The following is an 18597-nucleotide window of genomic DNA, read 5'->3' as shown; positions in this document are numbered from 1 at the left end:
ACTTTTGTTAGAAAATAAGGAGAAATACTTAGTTCCAGACCTCAGCTCTCTCCAAGTGTGGAGGATTTTTTTATTAGTGCATTATATTATAAGATTTAAAGAGGAAAAGAATGGAAGTAAACTGCATTCTACGTATTTTCTAAATTTGACAGAAACTGATCTCAGATATCAATTAAAATTATTGTATCTTTCTTGCTCTTTTTTTTCTGTGTATGAAGTTGTGCTGGTTTTGGCTGGGGTAGAATTAATTTTCTTCACAGTGCTTGGTGTGGGGCTGTGTTTTGGATTTGTCCTGAATACAGCGTTGATAATATAGGGATGTTATATATATTATATTATATATATAATATATAATAACAAAACCAAAAAGTTTTTGTTATTGCTGAGCAGTGCTTGCACAGAGCCAAGGTTTTTTCAGCTTTTCATACTGCCATGATGGTGAGGAGACTAGGGTGCATGGGAGGCTGGGAGGAGACACAGCCTGGACGGATGACCCCAACCGATGAAAAGGATATTCCACACCATATTCCAGGTATGACATCATGCTCAGTATAAAAAGCGGGGAGGAGAAGGAGGAAAGGAGGGGATGTTTGGAGTGATGATGTTTGTCTTCCCACATAACTGTTACATGTGATGGGTCCCTGCTCTCCTGGATATGCCTGCCTGCACAGGAAGCAGTGAGTTAATTCCTTTCCTTTTGCTCTGCTTGCATATGCAGCTTTTGCTTTTCCCACTAAGCTGTCTGTGCCTTAACTGATGAGTTTTCTAGCTTTTTGATTCTCTCCCCAGTATCACTGGTGGGGGAGTGAGTGAGTGGCCACGTAGGGCTTGGTTGCCAGCAGGGGTGAAACCATGACAGAAGTCCAGTAGTGTGTAGGAACCAATCTGATTTGTTTGAAATATATAATTTGGGCTCACTCCCAACTCCTTTTCACCCTGACAAGTTAAAGAGTTCTGTAAAGAGGGACAGAAATAGTCCTCTGCTACCCTAAGGAAGAACACGTGAGCATGTGAATTGCTGTACAGGACACCTGCAGTGGTGTCGCAGTGGGCAGAGAATTTCTGAGAAATGGTGACTGAAGCTTGTGAAGGATACTTACTTCAGAGTCTGAAGCTTCACCAAAATCCTGTTGCCCAGATGTTCCTTCGGGCGATCCGGCACTGGCCGTATTTCCACTGCATCTTCCTATAATTACGCAGTAATTATAGTAATACTCAACCAAAACAACTGTAAATTTACATACTTGGATAAAACCTTTATGTAATGGTAGCAGGGCTGCTGCTACAGACTAGCACCTTCCCCCACTCAGTGGGCATTTAATCTCTCCAGAGATGAAAAATAATTGATTTACTATTTCTAAATATTTACATTCCTGACCCCCATCTGGCATTTACACCAAATATTTACACTTCTGGACCCCCAGTGAGAGTTACAGGGAAGGGTAACACCCTCACATAGCCCTATCACCAGCATGTGGCTTGACCCACACTGAGAGGGGTATAACGGGGCCTCAGGCAACACTGCGAGTCCAAGTTCAAACCCCCCCCATGAAAACTGAAGACAGCTGACAGGAGCCCATGACAACATGCCTTCACCCTGTTTTTATCCAAGGGAGACACCTATCCAGGCCATAAACCCTGTGTTTGAACTGTGGTGCAGCTTTAACCTGACTAAAGCCAGGACAGCCAGCTGGGGAAAACCAATAGGACAGCCAGGCTCCCAGCTCACCTCATCCACAGAGGGGTAGAGGGCGAGGAGCTCGGGGTGCCTGTTGGTGCGCCGTGCCTCCTCATTCTGCCTCTCAAACTCCTCAGCGCTGACGTGCCGCAGCAGATTCTCCAAGCGGGGGTCTGGCTGCAGGCTGCGGAGCTCGAAGTAAGAGGAGGCAAGGGTCGTCCTGGAGGCCTCCTCAGGGAGAGCATGGACGTGTTGGGGTCCCACCTGTTGGAAAGCAGCAAAATGGCAAGCTGTGGCTTGAGCACCAGGGTGCCAGGGAACGACTCTTGGTGGTCTGGCAGAGGGGATCTCAACGCCGCCTCTGCCATGAGGCCTAATGGCGAGCATGGTGCTCCGCTTGATGCCATTACAGAGATCCTGGGATGATTCTTTTGTGGGAAGCTGCAGTATTTGGTTACTTCTCCCAAAGTACCTGGAAACTTGCATCGCCAGAATCCAGTGTTTCTGATTCAAAGGTTTGTTTTTGAAGCGTCTTGTGAAAATCTTTTCGGGATCCCCTATTTTTCAGGCTACATGTATCTGAATTGCCTTGGTTCCTTTCTCAGACAAGCCCAAGAAAGTCAGGATATCATGAGGAGGAGTTAAGAGAAAATAAAACAGAAAAGACAAAGAAAAAATATTAAAGAACTGTAAACATTGTTCTGCAAAAGAGCAGCACGGCACAGCTTTTATGCAAAAATGTGACATTTCAAAACTTTAATTTCTTTTAACACACCACTGCAACTCTATCACGTATATTAAGAACAGTTTTAAAAGGAAGAAAATTCATTCAGATCACTTTTGCAAAGACCACGAACCTGAGACAGCACCAAAACCAGACCCAGGTACAAATTCAGCCCTGATCTCCTCATTAGACACAGTGATTATTTCAGTGACCTTAAGAACATGGATTTGGATCACTTATCTTTTGGCTGGATCTGCTTCTGCAATTATACATCCAAAAGCTTGGTGCTCTTATCCTGGACCTAGCTAGCATCCCAAGTTAAAAACAGGCAACAATCTACACCTTTCAAACAATGCCCGTTTTTGAAGAGGGCTATTGCTATGGCACAATGTAACACTCTCTGCTGGCAACTTTGCAAAATTTTGCAGCAAGGTACCAATATCAAGTTCCATTTTTGAGGCAGACGGAAAATCCTGAAAAAAAAGATACCAGATGCACCCAGAGCTCTGCTTCTTTCACTTTAGTATACAATTTGCTAAATCCTTTGATGGCCTTTTTACAATCAGCCACCTTAGTTACATGATCCTGCTTTGTTCATTTGCCCTCCCAAGGCGATGGCTAAACATTTGAGTACTTTCATAAAGAAGCCACAATAAGCAATTATTGATCATGGAGACACCTTTTTTTATTACATTTTGGGAGTAACTGAATTATATGCTCTGATGTGTTTTAGTTTTAATTGTTTGCATTTTAATCATTTACCAGTTCACTGCAATGAAAACTGAAGTCATAAAAGAGACAATCCCAGCTCTCCTTGGATGTGACCTTGTTTTGGAGCCACCATAATACTCCAGAATGGAAGACAGGAATTCTGCATGACTTTAAGGTATTTAAGCATCCAAAAGAGGTTGTGTAGATAATTTTCTCACTACCTCTAGTGGCAAACGATTAATCAAGAAATTTATGTACCTGAGTTCACACTTTGCCTCTGGTTTACAAGCTACAGTAGAGATGCCTTTCCCCTAAAGTACTCCTGGAAAATTTATTTATATTGTTTATTTATTTTGAAAAGCATGGTAGCAATTAAAACTCACCAAGTGGCAAAGCATGCTTTTACCACACATGTCAATTTAATTGCCACACACTGAATTAAGTAAATGGAATGAGGAAAAGGAACAAAGGACAACTGAAAGGAGAAACAGACAGGCACAGGAACAAGCCCCCCATGCAGCCTCTGGCAAAAACACATGGACTCCACCTGTGTCCAGCTTCTCTGCCACATATCTCTCTGCTCTCGGGCACAAGGACCACCTCTGCTCACGCCACTCACTGAAGATTCCTCAGTCTCCTGTTCTGAACCTTCTCATTCATGAATGCATGAAAATCACTTACGCACTCCTCTCATCCATAGCTCACCAATCAGCAACCTATCCTATGAATCTGCTTCCTATGTAGGTAACACCAGTTTTTCCAGCCTTTCTCAAGACAATGGAAAGCCTTCTATAATTACTTTTTTTCTCACTCCTCTCTTGATATCTTTTCTTCTCCTTCCTGTTCTGAGAATAGTGTCCAAGCACTAACATGAGATTACCAATAACAATCTATAATTTTTTTATGTGCCACTACAGCATATTTGACACTGTCTTGTTCTTCCCAATTTTTAATAACTTGCTTGCATTGTTAGCCACAGCCATCAAAGCTCAGCTCTCTGGCACAGTCCATCATCATGTTTACCACAGAGTCCACTGCAAAAAAAGTTTCTGAATGCAAATTTACCTTATCTGAATGAATGAAATACGCTACAAAACTTTCCACCTATGTGTATTTCTATGGTTCCATTCACATTTCTACCAGTACATCTAAATGCAGAAACAGCTATGTTCTATTTTTCACCTTACCTACTTTACTGTTCACTCAACAAAGTGCACAAACAAAGCTGCACACTCGCTCTTTACAGTGTGCTCAGAACAATGCTGTGTGAAAGAGCAGCACAGATGGAGAGCCCGCAAAACCCATGAGCCTATTTTTGGTGACTCACTGTGAAACAGTTCTGAGAATTCAATCAATTTCATCAGCGCCCCCGGAGGAAGTATCTTGATAACCCTCAGCAGCTGCTCCGCTGAGGAGCACAAGCTGCACAGTTAAACAATGCAATTCCTTTACAATAACCAGGAGTCAACCCATACAGCACTGACTGCTGATGTACATTACGTTAGAAAAGCAGAGAGCAGCAAGGGCGGGTGAAGGGGCACAACACAATGGCAGCAAATGTGGCAGCACTCCACTATCACCTGCTTCTACTGCTTCTTGAGAACAGGCTATGAGTGCATGAGGGGATGAATGGAAGTGTTACAGAAAAATAGAGCTCCAAAACCCTCTTTCTGAAGAACAAGATGGGGTGACAGGGAAGAAGGCAAGATATCCCCATTCCCCAGATTCCCCTAAGAGTCTGGGGACAGGCAACCTTGCATAGAAAACACTGACTGAGAGCGCCTTTCACATTTAAAATATGTAATGGAAAATATAATATAATATAATATAGTATGGTAAATGAAAGGAAATTAAGTCACTTAGAAAGCCTACAGATGCAGTTCTGTGTGTTGAATTACACTGACCTCAAATGCAGAAATAATTTTTTTTACTTACGTAAAATAGTAAAGTAGGCTATAACACTAATAATCCCATGAATACGCTCAGTCACTGCTGGGAAAGCCCATAGTCCTTGAGTTTTCAGACACCATTAGAAATCAGATTGTGTTGAATTTTCAGGGCATGGATAGGAGAAAAGCACGCAAATGTAATCTTTATCCCTGTTATCTTTCCTTTTAGTGGGATCACATTGTACTAGTATTCCTGATTTAGATAAATCAGCATTATATAAGTTGATGTGAATTTCTTCCTACTTAATTCCCAGAGTGCCTGATAATTAAGAAGCAGATGCAATAGCTCAATGAAAAGTCAGTTCTTGTCTTCAACCACTGATTAAAAACATCAGTCTTTAGGATTACTTATAACAGCAAGATCTCCTCTCTGATAAATAAGATGGAATGTATTTTTGATTTTATTTAATTATATGTAGCTTACTTTCGATTCACAATCAGCCACTCACGGATATATGTCTGAACACAGTCTTTGACATGTGAGTCCAGTTCAACCCTGTGGAAAAAGCAACATATTGTAAATATTTTAGCACCTAAGTCATACTTTCAGGACAAAGAAATTTATATAAACATGCTGTTCAGAAAAAGGACTCTCTATTAGTCCTCTTCTGTGTATTTATTTTACTGCTAAACTATCGTTTGACGTTCAAAAAATTCTGTGTACTGCATGAATTCCCTGATGCATGTTTTTGTTACTGCGTTTATAAATTTACAAACATACACTGAGGTAACCATGTGCCACACTATTTATTTCATAAATATAATATTGATGTTGCTGCAAAATACACTTTCCATACAGAACATGTAATAGATTTGCAACTGATTACCAAGATCGGGTAACAGCTGATGTGGGTTCATGTGTGCAGGACAGAGGCTTGGCTGATGCCAGGCTGCTCTGTGCCCCTGCCACCGTGGTTTCTGTATCTGGTTTGGGTGGGAGGTATGTTTGCAAGCAGGCAGCATGTTAACCCAGTTCGGTCAGTGATATCTGCTTCCTGCTCTCGGTGCGCAAAGACATCAAAGACTGCACTGCCTGCAGGCCAATCTTTGGTGCATGCTCCTTCTTTGTTCTCATCTTCCCTAACATATCCTTGCATCCTTGATCAGGATTTTCTGTGAAAACACTAATATCAGTGATAGCAATGTGAACAGCTAAATGGCAAGCTGCTGCATAAAAAAACCCCTTAATGTCTCTGTGGTGTAAATCAGGCTTAAAACTGATTGTACAGCATGACTCTACACGTTCTCTTATTGGAAAAACAAACAGATAATTTTCAAACATCAGGTTGTTTCAAACATCAGGCATGTTGGGAAGTAACCTTGGAAACAGGGAAAAATATTTCAGATCTAATTTCAAAAGCTGGATACTTTTTAAAATATTTTTGTTCATCATTTAAATAAATGGGAACTTCAAGCAGCAAAATATTCACTGTCTCCCACATCAATTCTCTCTCTCCAATGCACAGGAAAACAAGAATTCATTATAAAGATTGGAACTTTTTCTGTGAGTAAATTCAGGTGAAAATCACCTTTTCTGCAAAGGTTAGACAATCCCCTAGGAACTGTGTGATTTTCAGGTGACCTAGTGTGACACCTCATCTCTACTGCCTTTGCTCTCCTGAACTTCCTGAGAATTGCACTGGGCCAAGAAGAGACTTGCAGACCGAGACCTTGTTTAGAGAGGGATCCTCAGCTAGTTTACATACAGCTGGCAAAAATCATACAAACTTTGTTTCCTGCTTAGCCTCATTCCATTTAGTGTGTTGGGCAGAAAACACTGAACAAATACTGCTGTTGTATAGGTCTCTAATTTATACAGCTGGCTGGTGAATTAGAGCAGCCTGTAGCATTTGCAGGAACAGAGGGGAATGCAGGTCTGCCCTGTGAGCCAAGACACCATAAACTAAGTCTGTTTGTCCCTTCATTGTTCAGGCTCAACACAGTAGAGAATATAGACTGTGCTGTTCATTTCCTGAATAAACTGGTAGGAGTGCACCCCCCATCCCAAACACATTGCACACTTAGCCATCTTTATAGACATAACAGTTTGGGGCTAAACTGGTGCTGACTTCAAGTTTATTTCATGGTTACTGCTTGCAAAATTCAATAGGCCTTTGAGGTTCTACTTAAAGGTACCATTTACAGTGAAACAGTCCTTGAAGAGTATTTTGTATACAAATGATAGACTCACTTAAACCACATCAGAAAACTCTCATGGATTTTCTTATTCTGAAAAATTCTGTTGCTGATGATGTGCCTGTTTAAATATTTGCAGGACTGTTGAGCGCAACTGTCAGCACATGCTACCTATTTAATTGAAGCTGTTGAAAGCAGTGGAATTATTTTATCAGTGTCAGTCTGAAACCAAAAATTACTTCCACACTAGAAATTAACACTTTTTTTTCTCTCCAAACCTTGAGAAGTATGAACTATTTCGCCCCATTTAAGCAAGACAGTTACTGAGAAAGAGTCTTAGTGATCTGATCAATGTCATGTAACACAAAGCTGAAAAAAGAAAAAAAAAAAGTAAAACCCTTCAATCCTGTGCTTACTACATGATCAGAATCAACTTCCATCTCTGGCATCACAGCTGCAAAAATTAGTTTTCATACTATTCTCCTGCCCTTCTTTACTCTTATTTCTGGTTTACATCTATCTCATTTCTGCGCTACCAGCAAGCTTAGGAAGTTGTGTAAACACTTGCTTAATTTTAAGCGTGCAAAGAGGCCTAACAGAATCAATGGCAAAGTTCAAACATTCATCAACTGTGTAGTGGATGGATGGATGGTAGAGTGAGGTGTTTGGATCAACATTTCAAAACTATTTTTACACCTGCTGCATTTCAGAGGGAGAAAAACTCTCCTTACCCATCTTCTGGCACAGAAGGTTGCAAAGTCCTGCACTCTTTGGGTGTAAAGAGAACATCCAAGTCATCTTCAGGAAAATCCCCAAGTTCTTGTGCTAGTTCTGAGTCCAAGTTGTTCAGCTGTGTCATTAGGAAGCCTTCAAAATCTACTGGGTCTACTGCGTCATAAAAGGAAGGCTAATGAGAAATAAAGAGGCATTTATTTTAGCAACAGATGGCTTTTCCTGATAGTGTAATTTAGGCTTATTTATTTAATTATTGTGATTGTCCCATTATGTATTAAACATCAGAAACAAACTTCTAACCTTCTCACCTAGGAATAAAAAAGGATAAGAGAAGATGACCAAAATGACAGTGACAGACAGCACTAGCTGGCAGGGAGCTGCCGATGGACAGGAGAGAGGAGACAAAACACACTGTGAATAACAAGGAAGTTAACTCTTCAGAGTTAAGGACCAACTAAAGACTGTGTGCTTTCAACTGCCAACAAAGTTGAGGACTATACTCAAAATCAGAAAAAATTATTATTTCTATTGGTTTTTTCTAACTATTCCAGTAAGAATGTTACTGATTTTTATATTATTGGAGTTCTAATTTTATCATATTTGTCAAGGGTTTGTGGAGTACACGTGCAAAATATTACATGGAACTACTAAAGTTGTTACTGCAAACCTGAAATATTCACCATTTCTACACCACATGGCATTGTTGTATCTCATTACATTTAATTAGCCATTTTTACACAGAATGTCTGATCAGAACAAAGCTCAACAAGTACAAGCTCTACCACTCACACACGCTATTAAGCTGCCTGGTTCTTTTAATCTGTTTAATGTCAAAAACAGAGGCAGAAAATCTTGTTTGATTTGGTACCTAGAGTTGTTTCATATACACATAAATGTGACTTCATATAAGTGTATGTTATTCTGTGTTCAGATAAAACTGAAAATTATTTTACTTGCTGTATAGTCAATAAAAATACTGTGTATCTCTTTAGGAAATAAAACATCTGTCCAGTTGAGTACAGAGACTAAAATCTCTTATAGTTGATTTTCTTGACAAGTCAAAAACAGATCTAAAAACTACAGCTTTAGAAAACTTACAGTTAATGTTCTGTGAGTTCCAGAAAGGCTGATGAAACCTCAGCATAGTAAGAGCGCAGAAAATTAGTTACAGCATTTGAATAATAGCACTGGAATAACTTTTATACTAGGAGGAAGAATTCTAGCAAACACTAGCTATCAAATCATCCTCGCCTGTAAAGAGCAAGGGTTGCATTGCACTTGCACTTTGATTAGCCCAAATACCTTTCACAAGGCTGTCTTCTGAAGCTGGTAGCAAAAAATACCTCTGTGGTGCTGTTGATGTGGAGTGAGAAAAAGAAGTCCCTGATATCAAAATTGCCTTTATATTCAACGATACTGTGGCTACTGCTATTTTTTTATTAATTATCAGCATAATATCCCTGAAGCTCTCCTACTGTACTGCCAGTGGGTAAAACATTACATGTTAGTGTATATACATGTACAGATTAGAGATTTAGAGATTTATAGATCTAAATATATTAAAAATATATAAATAAAGTATATTAAAAATAAATATATCTTATATATTTAGATCTACTAAAAAAGTAAATCCCAAAAGGTTAAAGTAAAACTGCTTAAAATGTACATAATCTACATCTTTTCAGTTGCTGAAGATGTAATGTTTTATATGCAAAATATTTTTGCTTAATTCAATCTAATTTTCAATTAAGCATTGCACTCCCTTTCAGAAATCACACTTTTCCATTCTGAGGAGTCAAATCCATCGCATTTCATTGTCTTCTTTTTCTAGTTCAACTGTTAACAATAATCTTTAACCATTAGTAATATGTACTTTTGACTATTGTAAATTAGACACAAATGTAAAAAAGATAGCGTAAAAAGTAAATGCAGGTGGAGGGTAATGGTCTCCCTAACAATTGGTGCAAATTTTCAAAGGAAACAGAGATAATGGTTTAACTAAGAAGCCAACACTCCTGTTCATACATCATAGAAGTGTGCAAAACAATTTTATACAGAAAATGCCATAAATCATTACTGCAAACATACCTTTTTAAGGATGATGAATTAGAGGCATGTAGATTGTGACAGCACACAAAATGGCGGCTACGGTGTAATACTTGGTAAACGCAACGTTACCAAGTTTCTCAGGAGCAAAAGCAGTTGTCTGCATGCAGAAGAAGGAACCCAGCCTCTAACCGCAAGGAACAAGTTAGACACCACAGCATTTCAGATTAAGGAAGTGAGTAGTGGCGGGAGGCCCCAACACACAGGAAGCAACTGCTTACATCTAGTGTTCTACATCTTTCACATTCACTGGTGCACAAAGACTTTTCCTGCTTCTACTTACCAGGTCTCACAAAAAGAAATAAAAATTAAAAGGGTAGGGAGAGGAAGAGTACCAAAATTGTAGTTAGTTTCATTTACACCATAGTATTTTTGTAGAATACTTATACTACTGAAAGGCAATAAAAAGATCTGGGATTTTTCCCCTTTGTCATAAGGGCAGTGTCATAGGGCTGGAGATGATTTGGAGACATGTAACAGTTGACTCAATTATATCTATGCCAATCAGGGCATTTCTCACGTAACATGATTCCTCTACAGCACTGAAGAACAGTCAGCGTGCTGTCCCTGCTGCTAGCCCTGCAAACGGTGTATTAAGTCAAGATAATTGAGCCTCCACCTTTCTTTTTTCTCTCTGTGTGGGTTTTGGCAAGGGTACAGATAATTTTCTTCACAGTAAATATTATGGGGCTGTGTTTTGCATTTATGCTGAAAACAGTTTGATAACACAGTGATGTTTTCATTATTGCTGAGCAGTGCTTACAAAGAGCCAAGACTTCTGCTCCTCACACCACCCTATCAGTGCAGAGATGTACAAGAAGCTGGGAGGGGACACAGCCGGGACAGTTGACCCCAACTGACCACAGGGATATTTCAGACCATATGGAATCGTGCTCAGTATATAAAACCCGTGGAAGAAGGAGGAAGGGGGGAATGTTCAGAATGATAGCATTTGTCTTCCCAAGTCACCATTATGCATGCTGGAGCCCTGCTCTCCTGGAGATGGCTAAACACCTGCCTGCCTGTGGGAAGTGGTGACTGAATTCCTTGTTTTGTTTTGCTTGTGCACAAGGCTTTTGCTTTACCTATTAAACTATCTTTTCCTCAACCCATGAGTTTTCTCACTTTTACTCTTCCTATTCTCTCCCCGATCGCACCAGGAGGAGAGTGGTGGTGTGAGTGAGAGGCTGTATTGGAGCTTACCTGCTGCCTGGCAACACAACCTCCCTTTGCAAATGACCTGTGATCACCACACAAAGCATTTATTTGATGAACCTGAATGTTTCCAACAAGGAAAGAATGTAATATACTCCAACATTTACTAATTAACTTTGATTTATAGTAATATACAAAAAGACTATCTATTTCAGGCTCCAAGGAACATTCTCAGTTTTTTCAAATGCATAATTTCCTCAGCTCACCTGACAGTACTTTTTACCAGTTTCAGAGAGAAGATAGTGGAAAGCAAGACAGCTTCAGAAAATCACTTTATTTACCCTAAAACCATCAAGCAATGTAGATGCCAAATCAGTCTAAAGAAGATAAACGCAAAACTTACCAGATGAAGTGCAGAAAAGCCAGGGGTGCTTAAACTTCGTTGACAGAACTGTGTAAAGCCTGGTTGGAGAGTAAATTGCTTTCTTATTTCTGCAGAAGAGTGCCTTTAATTAAGCAGAGAAAAATTCTTGTAATTACAATTATTCCCATACAAATACCAAATGCCAGAGTTTAGTCAATTTGGTCTCCTGTCCCAGTGTTTAGAAGTCTATTTTGGTGATGGTCTAGACTCCTCTTGTCTTGTAGTTGATGCAAACTTTAAAAAACATATGCAGTTCTATATAATTAAGATTCTGTCACTGTTCCAACAGATTTCTATCACTATATTGCAACCCTCACAACTGGGAAAAGCTCTGCAAGAAAGAACAACCTTGCCCTTAAGTGAAGTGTGACTGCAACCCAGATAGCAATACTTGCAAGATTTCTGCAAAGCAGAAATACAGGATAATAAAGCAGAGGAAGGAAAATGAACATCACAGAGGCAAATATTTTAATTGATCAAGGGATAAAAACAAGACAAGACCACTCACTGAACAGTGTAAGCCCAGACTCACGCTAATAATGCAGCTTGCCGTGAAAAGCCCAAGACAAACCAAAGTATGAATTTAAAAATCAGCCTACACTGTATCAGCTGAACATTTGAGGGAAAGTCTTCTTAAGTGTTAATTAACCAATCTCATTGAAAGCAGAAAGAGGCCAGTACAGAATTCTTCAGTAATCCCAGGTTGATGATAATGTACCCAGTCTGAAAATTCAGTAATCAGAGTAGCTTGGTCATTTTTCATGAAAACTAATAAATTAATATTTATTTAGTTTAGAATAATCAGTTTAAGAATAATCAGATATGAAATGGTAAAACATCTACAATTTCACCATGAGTGTTCAGGATAAGACTTTTAACACAAAATGCAGTTAAGCAGATTTCAATTAAAAATAATAGCCTGCAGCCCACCAGGGCAGTCAAATGTGAGACAGGAACATACAGAGGTAAAAAGACATTCCCTGTCATATGAGACTCTTCCAACTCCAGGAAGCATTAACAGACATCTTAGAAGCACCAGATACCACTGGACAGTCTGCCTGCTTGGTCTGCACTTTCTCTCCTCTGTGGCCTCCTGATTCCTATGACTCATGTACCTATTCTGTGACACTTACTACTGCTTTTCTTAGCAAGCATGACAAAAATCTAAACTTGGTTCAATGCATTTCTGCTCATGTTAAGAGACAGGCACTTTACAGAAGGTATTGTATTAAAGGTATTAGAGGTATTAGGCCTGACTGAGAAAACAAAAGTTGCATAAATGAGAGTAGTTCCTTGTAGGCCAAAAGACCATGCCAGGTGTGAGTGGGACATCGCTCCAACCTGAAGGCAGAAGTAATTGCAGACAGAATAAAGCCAGAGTTACAAAGAGAAGAGGTCCATTTGGAAGAGAATTTTCTACTCATCACTGACATACCAAAAATAAAAATGGGATTTTTTTAAAGGATATTCAATAATTACATAAGCAAAAAGCCATGTAGGGAAAGTAACAAATTCTGTGCACTCCTTATATTATCTTTGACCTATTAAAAAAAAACCAAACCAAACCAAACCAACCTGCTTGTATATTAGGGGTACTGTTACTCATTTTTCCACTGCAAATAATCTCTGATAATGAATGTATGTACAAAACTCAAATTATTCAAAATTATTAATTTCCTGCAGAGTCAGTTTCTACCTTGTGTAGAAGTATCTGTTACTGATGAAAATAACAGATGTACTAGCAGATGTTGGCTTAATGTATGTAAAAAAGTCTATTGCAGAAGTTGCTGCTGTAAACAATTATATAAGTCATCCCTGAATTACACCAGATATGGGGTCATCAGACCCTTTGAAGAGAAAACTGTATGAATTTTCAACTACACAAGAGGAAGCACGAATAGGGATGAAGTGCCAAATTTGCTGTCTGGTAAAAGCTTGTGCAAGGGCAGCTAATTGAGAGCAATACATTTCTCAGGAGCACTGACATCAGTTCCACTGTCTCACCAGTAGAAATAACCTGCAAACTAAATCAGTCCAATGGACAACAAATTTTGTAATCTATAATGGTGACTTTCAGATAAGAATAGTTCAGTTGATTGATTTCATAGTTTTCCTGTGACTGAAGGAAGAAAGGGAGAAGAAATACAGTAAGAAAGGAAAGGAAAATTAACTGCCTAAAAAAATAGCATGCCATTTACTGGGAAGTATATGGGGATACTTACTAACAAAGTACCACAAGCATGAAAAAGTGATGTTATTTCTGTTAATTTAAGCCAATGAGACAGTGCTTAGGCTGATTTACACTCCTATAACACCGCAGAGTGAGGTACAATAAAATCTAAAAGGCTTCAAAAGACTGCAGTCAGAATGCTAAGACTTTTGGGAAGGATGACGCACGAGGAAAGACTGAAAAAACAGATGTGTCATAAAACAGATGATGGGAGATAGCAGTTGTCCTTGACTATGTGAAAGGTAGCAAGGTGTAAAGAAAACAGTGAGTAATTCATATCCATGGAGAGAAAAAGTAATGTGCTTAAACTGAAGCAAGAAAGTGCTAATAAGTTACTAGGAAAAAAAGTTCTTACTGCAACAGGAAGGAACTGGCTGATGTTGATGCCAAGCCATTTTCCATCATATTTGAAAAGTCATGGTGGTCAGGTGAAGTCCCAGCTATCTGGAAAAAGGGAAACATTGCTCTCTTTTTTTTTAAAAAGGGGAGAAAGGAAGATCTGGGGAACTGCACACTGGCAAGCCTCATCTCTGTGCCCAGGAAGATCATGGAGTAGATCCTCATGAAAGCAATGTTAAGGCACATACAAGACAAGGAGGTGATCCAGGGCTGCCAACACAGCTTTACTAAGGGCAAACTGTACCTAGCCAATCTGGCAGCCTTCTATGATGGAGTGTCTGCAATAGTCCACAACTAAAGAGCTATGGATGGCATATACCTTTGTTTGTGTAAGGCCTTCGATGTGGTCCCACATGACATCTTATCTCCAAATTGGAGAGACATGGCTATGATGGATAGACTATCCAGTGGATAAGAAATTGGTTGGAGGGACATCGCCAAAGAGTTGCAGTCGACGGCTGTTGTGGAGCCTCCAGGCAGAGGCGAGTGAGGAGTGGTGTCTTTTAGGGCTCAGTCTGGTTCTCTTCAATATATTCATCAAGACATCAACAGGAGGTTTGCAGATAACATGAAGCTGCGTGGTGAAGTTTACACAACAAAAGGAAGGGATGCCATCCAGATGGACCCAGACAAGCTTGAGAAGTGGGCCCACAAGAACCCCATGAAGTTCAACAAGTCCAAGTGCAAAGTGCTGCCCTTGGGTCAGGACAATTCCAGTCACAAGTACAAACTGATAGAAGAACTCACTGAGAGCAGTCCTATAGAGAAAGAATTGGGGATTCTCATGGATGAAAACCTGGACATGAGCTGGCAATGTGTGTTCACGGCCCAGAATGCCAACCACATCCTGGGCTGCATCAAAAGGTAAATGGTCAGCAAGTTGAGGGAGGAGATTTTGTCTCTACTATGCCCTTGTGAGACCTGCCTATACTACTGCATCCAGGTCTGGGGTCCTTAGTACAATAAAGACATGGATCTGTTGAAGCAGGTCCAAAGGAGGGCAATGGAGGTGATCAGAGGGCTGGAGCACCTCTCCAGCCAAAGACAGGTTGAGAGAGCTGGCATTGTTCAGCCTGGAGAAATCTCTGGGGAGACCTCATTGTGGCCTTTCAGTACCTAAAGGAAGCACGTTTAAAGAAGGGAGAGCAACTTTTCACACAGGCAAATCATGGCTAGGCTTCGTGAACGAAGATTTGGGAAGGCTCTATCCACATTTGTTACAGGCACGCTGGTGGCTTATGAGGCCAATACGAGATAGACATATCTGATTGCAACACAGGCAAATAGTGATAGGACAAAGGGGGAACAGTTTGAAACCGATAGAGATATAGATGTTAGGAAGAAATTCTTTACTGTGAAGATGGGGATGCACTGGACAGGCTGCCCAGAGAAGTTGTGGATGCCCCCATCCCTGGAAGTGTTCAAGGCCAGATTGGATGGGGCTCTGAGCAACCTGATCTAGTTGGTGGTATCCCTGCAATGAAGGGGAGGGTTGGATCTAGATGATCTTTATGGTACTTTCCAGCCCAAACAATTCTGTGATACTAAGTAGCCAAGTAAGTAGCTAAGTAAGAATGCACAGTGACAAGAGCACAGTGGTGTAAATCATGTCTCTGAACTACCTGGAGCAATAGCATCTGGGCAACTGCAACCCTTTCTAAGACCAGCAATGGGACTCAGCAGTGTCAATAGCTCTACAGACCACCTATATTGACAGCTGTCCCTTTTCACTAGCTGAAACTAAAAAGGTGTAGATTTGGTGAAGATTTTTTCACAAAGATCATTGCTGAATTCACAGTTCATCACCATTCACATGGCATGTTGAAAAATAGTGTAAGCCTGTAGAAAGATGGGAGATGATAGCAACCTATGGATCTTCTGGAGGTTTTAGGTCCTTGGCTGAACCATGGTGTTGGAGCAAAATAACATCAACTGGAATTCATTGTTCCACTCTATGATGTCATGACCCTACCTGAATGATGATGACATACTCCTCTGATGCAAATATTGAAAAAGCTGGAACTCACCAGACTTCCTGATCCACCCAAAAAAACTCAATCAGCCAAAACAAAACCCAAAACCAAAACTGGTGCTGCTTAATCCAAATTTCACCAGTGTCTGTCCCACAGGTAGACGTAAAACTTCAGTAACTGCTAACAAAAAGTTGAAACAGGGTATGTATTTCACAAATACTCTCCAATGCAAAGTGTAGAGTTTGCATAATATATTAAAACAACAGTATAACCAAAATAACAGACTACACCTGGAGGTACTTAAAATTAAATTCATCTTGTAGGTCAAATTCTGGGATGTTTCTCAGGGTAGAGCTCATTGAAGGATTGGGAATCTGGAGATTTGGGTTATTAGTTGGGCCTAGATGAGGTATCAGGAAAGGAAAATAAAACAGCCATTTATTTTCTCCCATTAACATATGTTAGATCTATGGCTGAATACTGCTGGTTCTATAATTAAAATTATATAAATGCTTATAATGCATAAACTGGTTCTGCAGTTTCATTGAAATTCTGCTCAATGATATAGGTCTTTGAAATATGTAGTTTAAAAGCAGGCACAATGGGTATTTTGTTAATATATATATAATATGAAAATTTAAACAGAGAGCAGCAATTTAGAAATAAAAGAGAAAGGGAACAGCTTTAAAGATCACCTATTAACTGCAAATCACAAACTTCATAAGAAAAAAACCATGCCTATTGGATGAAATTCTCCAAAGTTACTTACTATTAGAAGAGAGGCAGGAAGTGTAATCCTTAACAACCTTACAATCCCTTCCAGCAGACTGAGGAACAGTGAGTTGTCTTCTGCAAAAGCTGCATACACAATTAGACAGCAAGGAAAGAGGGAAAAAACCGAATAAAAAGAGAGTACAAGAACTATCCCCAAAGATGGAGAAACATTCACATTTAAATGTACACAGATGGCGGAATCATAAAGCAAAACAGTGAAAACTTTTACTTAACAGGTAAAATATTCAGTCTTGGCTACCCTGAGGAACAATCCCTTTCATCTGACACTGACACACAAAATTCACAACTAACTTTTGGTTTTTTTCTGACCCTAGGATGAAACTGCTCCAGTTACAGCTGAAAACAAGCAACTAAAAAAGCTCTGGAAGAGAAAAATACAACAATTACCTACTGCTCTCCTTCACTCCCACATGCAAACACACAGAAAGTTTTGGGCAATGATCCAGATCTTTAACTAGCAAATATGGGAATGTTGTTTAGAAGTCCTTTTCTTACCGCCAGTGGAACTGCCTGTTTTTCTTGTAAGTTTCTAATTAGTCCTTAAAGCACCAGAGCTCTGCTTTGTTAGTCACCGTTTACAGCAGTGGTCGATCTGAACTCGCTGCTGTTTCCTTGATGGCTCCAGCAGGCTGTACGACCTCAGGCACACACCTGCTTCGGAGTCTACCACATTAAGACTGTATCAGCTAAAGCAATAAAGATCCTGTTTGAGATGGTTGAAATTTAACAACAATCTTCCTACAAGAAATGGTGCGGGAACAAAGAAAGAAATCTTGAAGAGGAAATCGTTGAGTTCATCATGCTGTCAACAACTTGCTACAAAGTAAAATGGGCAAGAGGTCAATTTTTATTTTTGTCCCAGGTCATGTATGACATTTATTAAGTGCCTGGTTTTCTATGCCTTTCAGTTTTGCTGTTTCTCCCTCAGGAAGAGACATAAGCACACATAAAAATAATTTTTTAAATCCTAGCTATGCAGAGAAACTGAAGACTTATGATTTGGTACTGATGAACAATGCTTTTATGCACTTTTTATTCACTATATGGAAACTATGGAAAAACTATTTGAGAAGACACTGCGTATGCAGTGGTTGGCTGTTGCAATGAAAGTGGTTTTAGGTGTAATGTTTCATATGATAGTTTAGTGGTACCTCTGGAAATCAGAGAGTATAAATCAATCTCATCTGTCATCCTATTACAGACTTAAACTGATATGCAATACAAACTTTCTAATTAATATCTCACATGTGCTAATTAACCATCCTAAAAGAAGATAAATGTGTGAAAACATCAGAATTCTTTTGTTGTCCCAGCTGCCTTAATATCTATGAGCATACAGCAATATGTATGCAAATCTTTCATTCTGAAGGGATTAACCTCAGTTTATCTGAGGATCATTTTCTGTGGTTGGTCAGAACACTCTGCTTGAAGTACTAAAGCTCATATTAGTGCCTCATTATTTTCTTTCAACCAAGATGTCTGAAGAAAGGCTTTCTAACAAATGTGCCACTAAAGTCTCTAGATGATTCTCCACGTTTATATTCCATTGCAAAACTTCGCTTTCTTTCCCCCCTCCTTTTTT

General features: G+C 39.6%; 1 protein-coding gene across 3 annotated transcripts in view; it reads right to left on the bottom strand.

Annotated features, from left to right (window-relative positions):
- Positions 1 to 18597, bottom strand: part of DOCK8 (dedicator of cytokinesis 8) — an 88358-nt gene that overhangs the window by 57760 nt on the left and 12001 nt on the right. Inside the window, exons 1-7 of one of the 3 annotated variants that reach the window (XM_064641079.1) lie at positions 16990 to 17079; positions 11598 to 11700; positions 7930 to 8105; positions 5487 to 5558; positions 2151 to 2274; positions 1730 to 1942; positions 1101 to 1186 (exon numbers count right to left, since the gene is read on the bottom strand). In XM_064641079.1, the coding sequence (XP_064497149.1) occupies positions 1101 to 1186; positions 1730 to 1942; positions 2151 to 2274; positions 5487 to 5558; positions 7930 to 8057 (623 nt within the window). In that variant the 5' untranslated portion in view covers positions 8058 to 8105; positions 11598 to 11700; positions 16990 to 17079. Of the gene's footprint in view, positions 1 to 1100; positions 1187 to 1729; positions 1943 to 2150; positions 2275 to 5486; positions 5559 to 7929; positions 8106 to 10021; positions 11549 to 11597; positions 11701 to 16989; positions 17080 to 18597 lie in introns of those variants that run through there. The other 2 variants (XM_064641078.1, XM_064641080.1) reach the window with 2 other exon arrangements.

This window comes from Pseudopipra pipra, chromosome Z (genome assembly GCF_036250125.1).
Source record: "Pseudopipra pipra isolate bDixPip1 chromosome Z, bDixPip1.hap1, whole genome shotgun sequence".
Classification (NCBI taxonomy): Eukaryota; Metazoa; Chordata; class Aves; order Passeriformes; family Pipridae; genus Pseudopipra; species Pseudopipra pipra.
The sequence above is the reverse complement of the archived record's forward strand: the minus strand, read 5'-3'. Positions and strand labels throughout refer to the sequence as shown.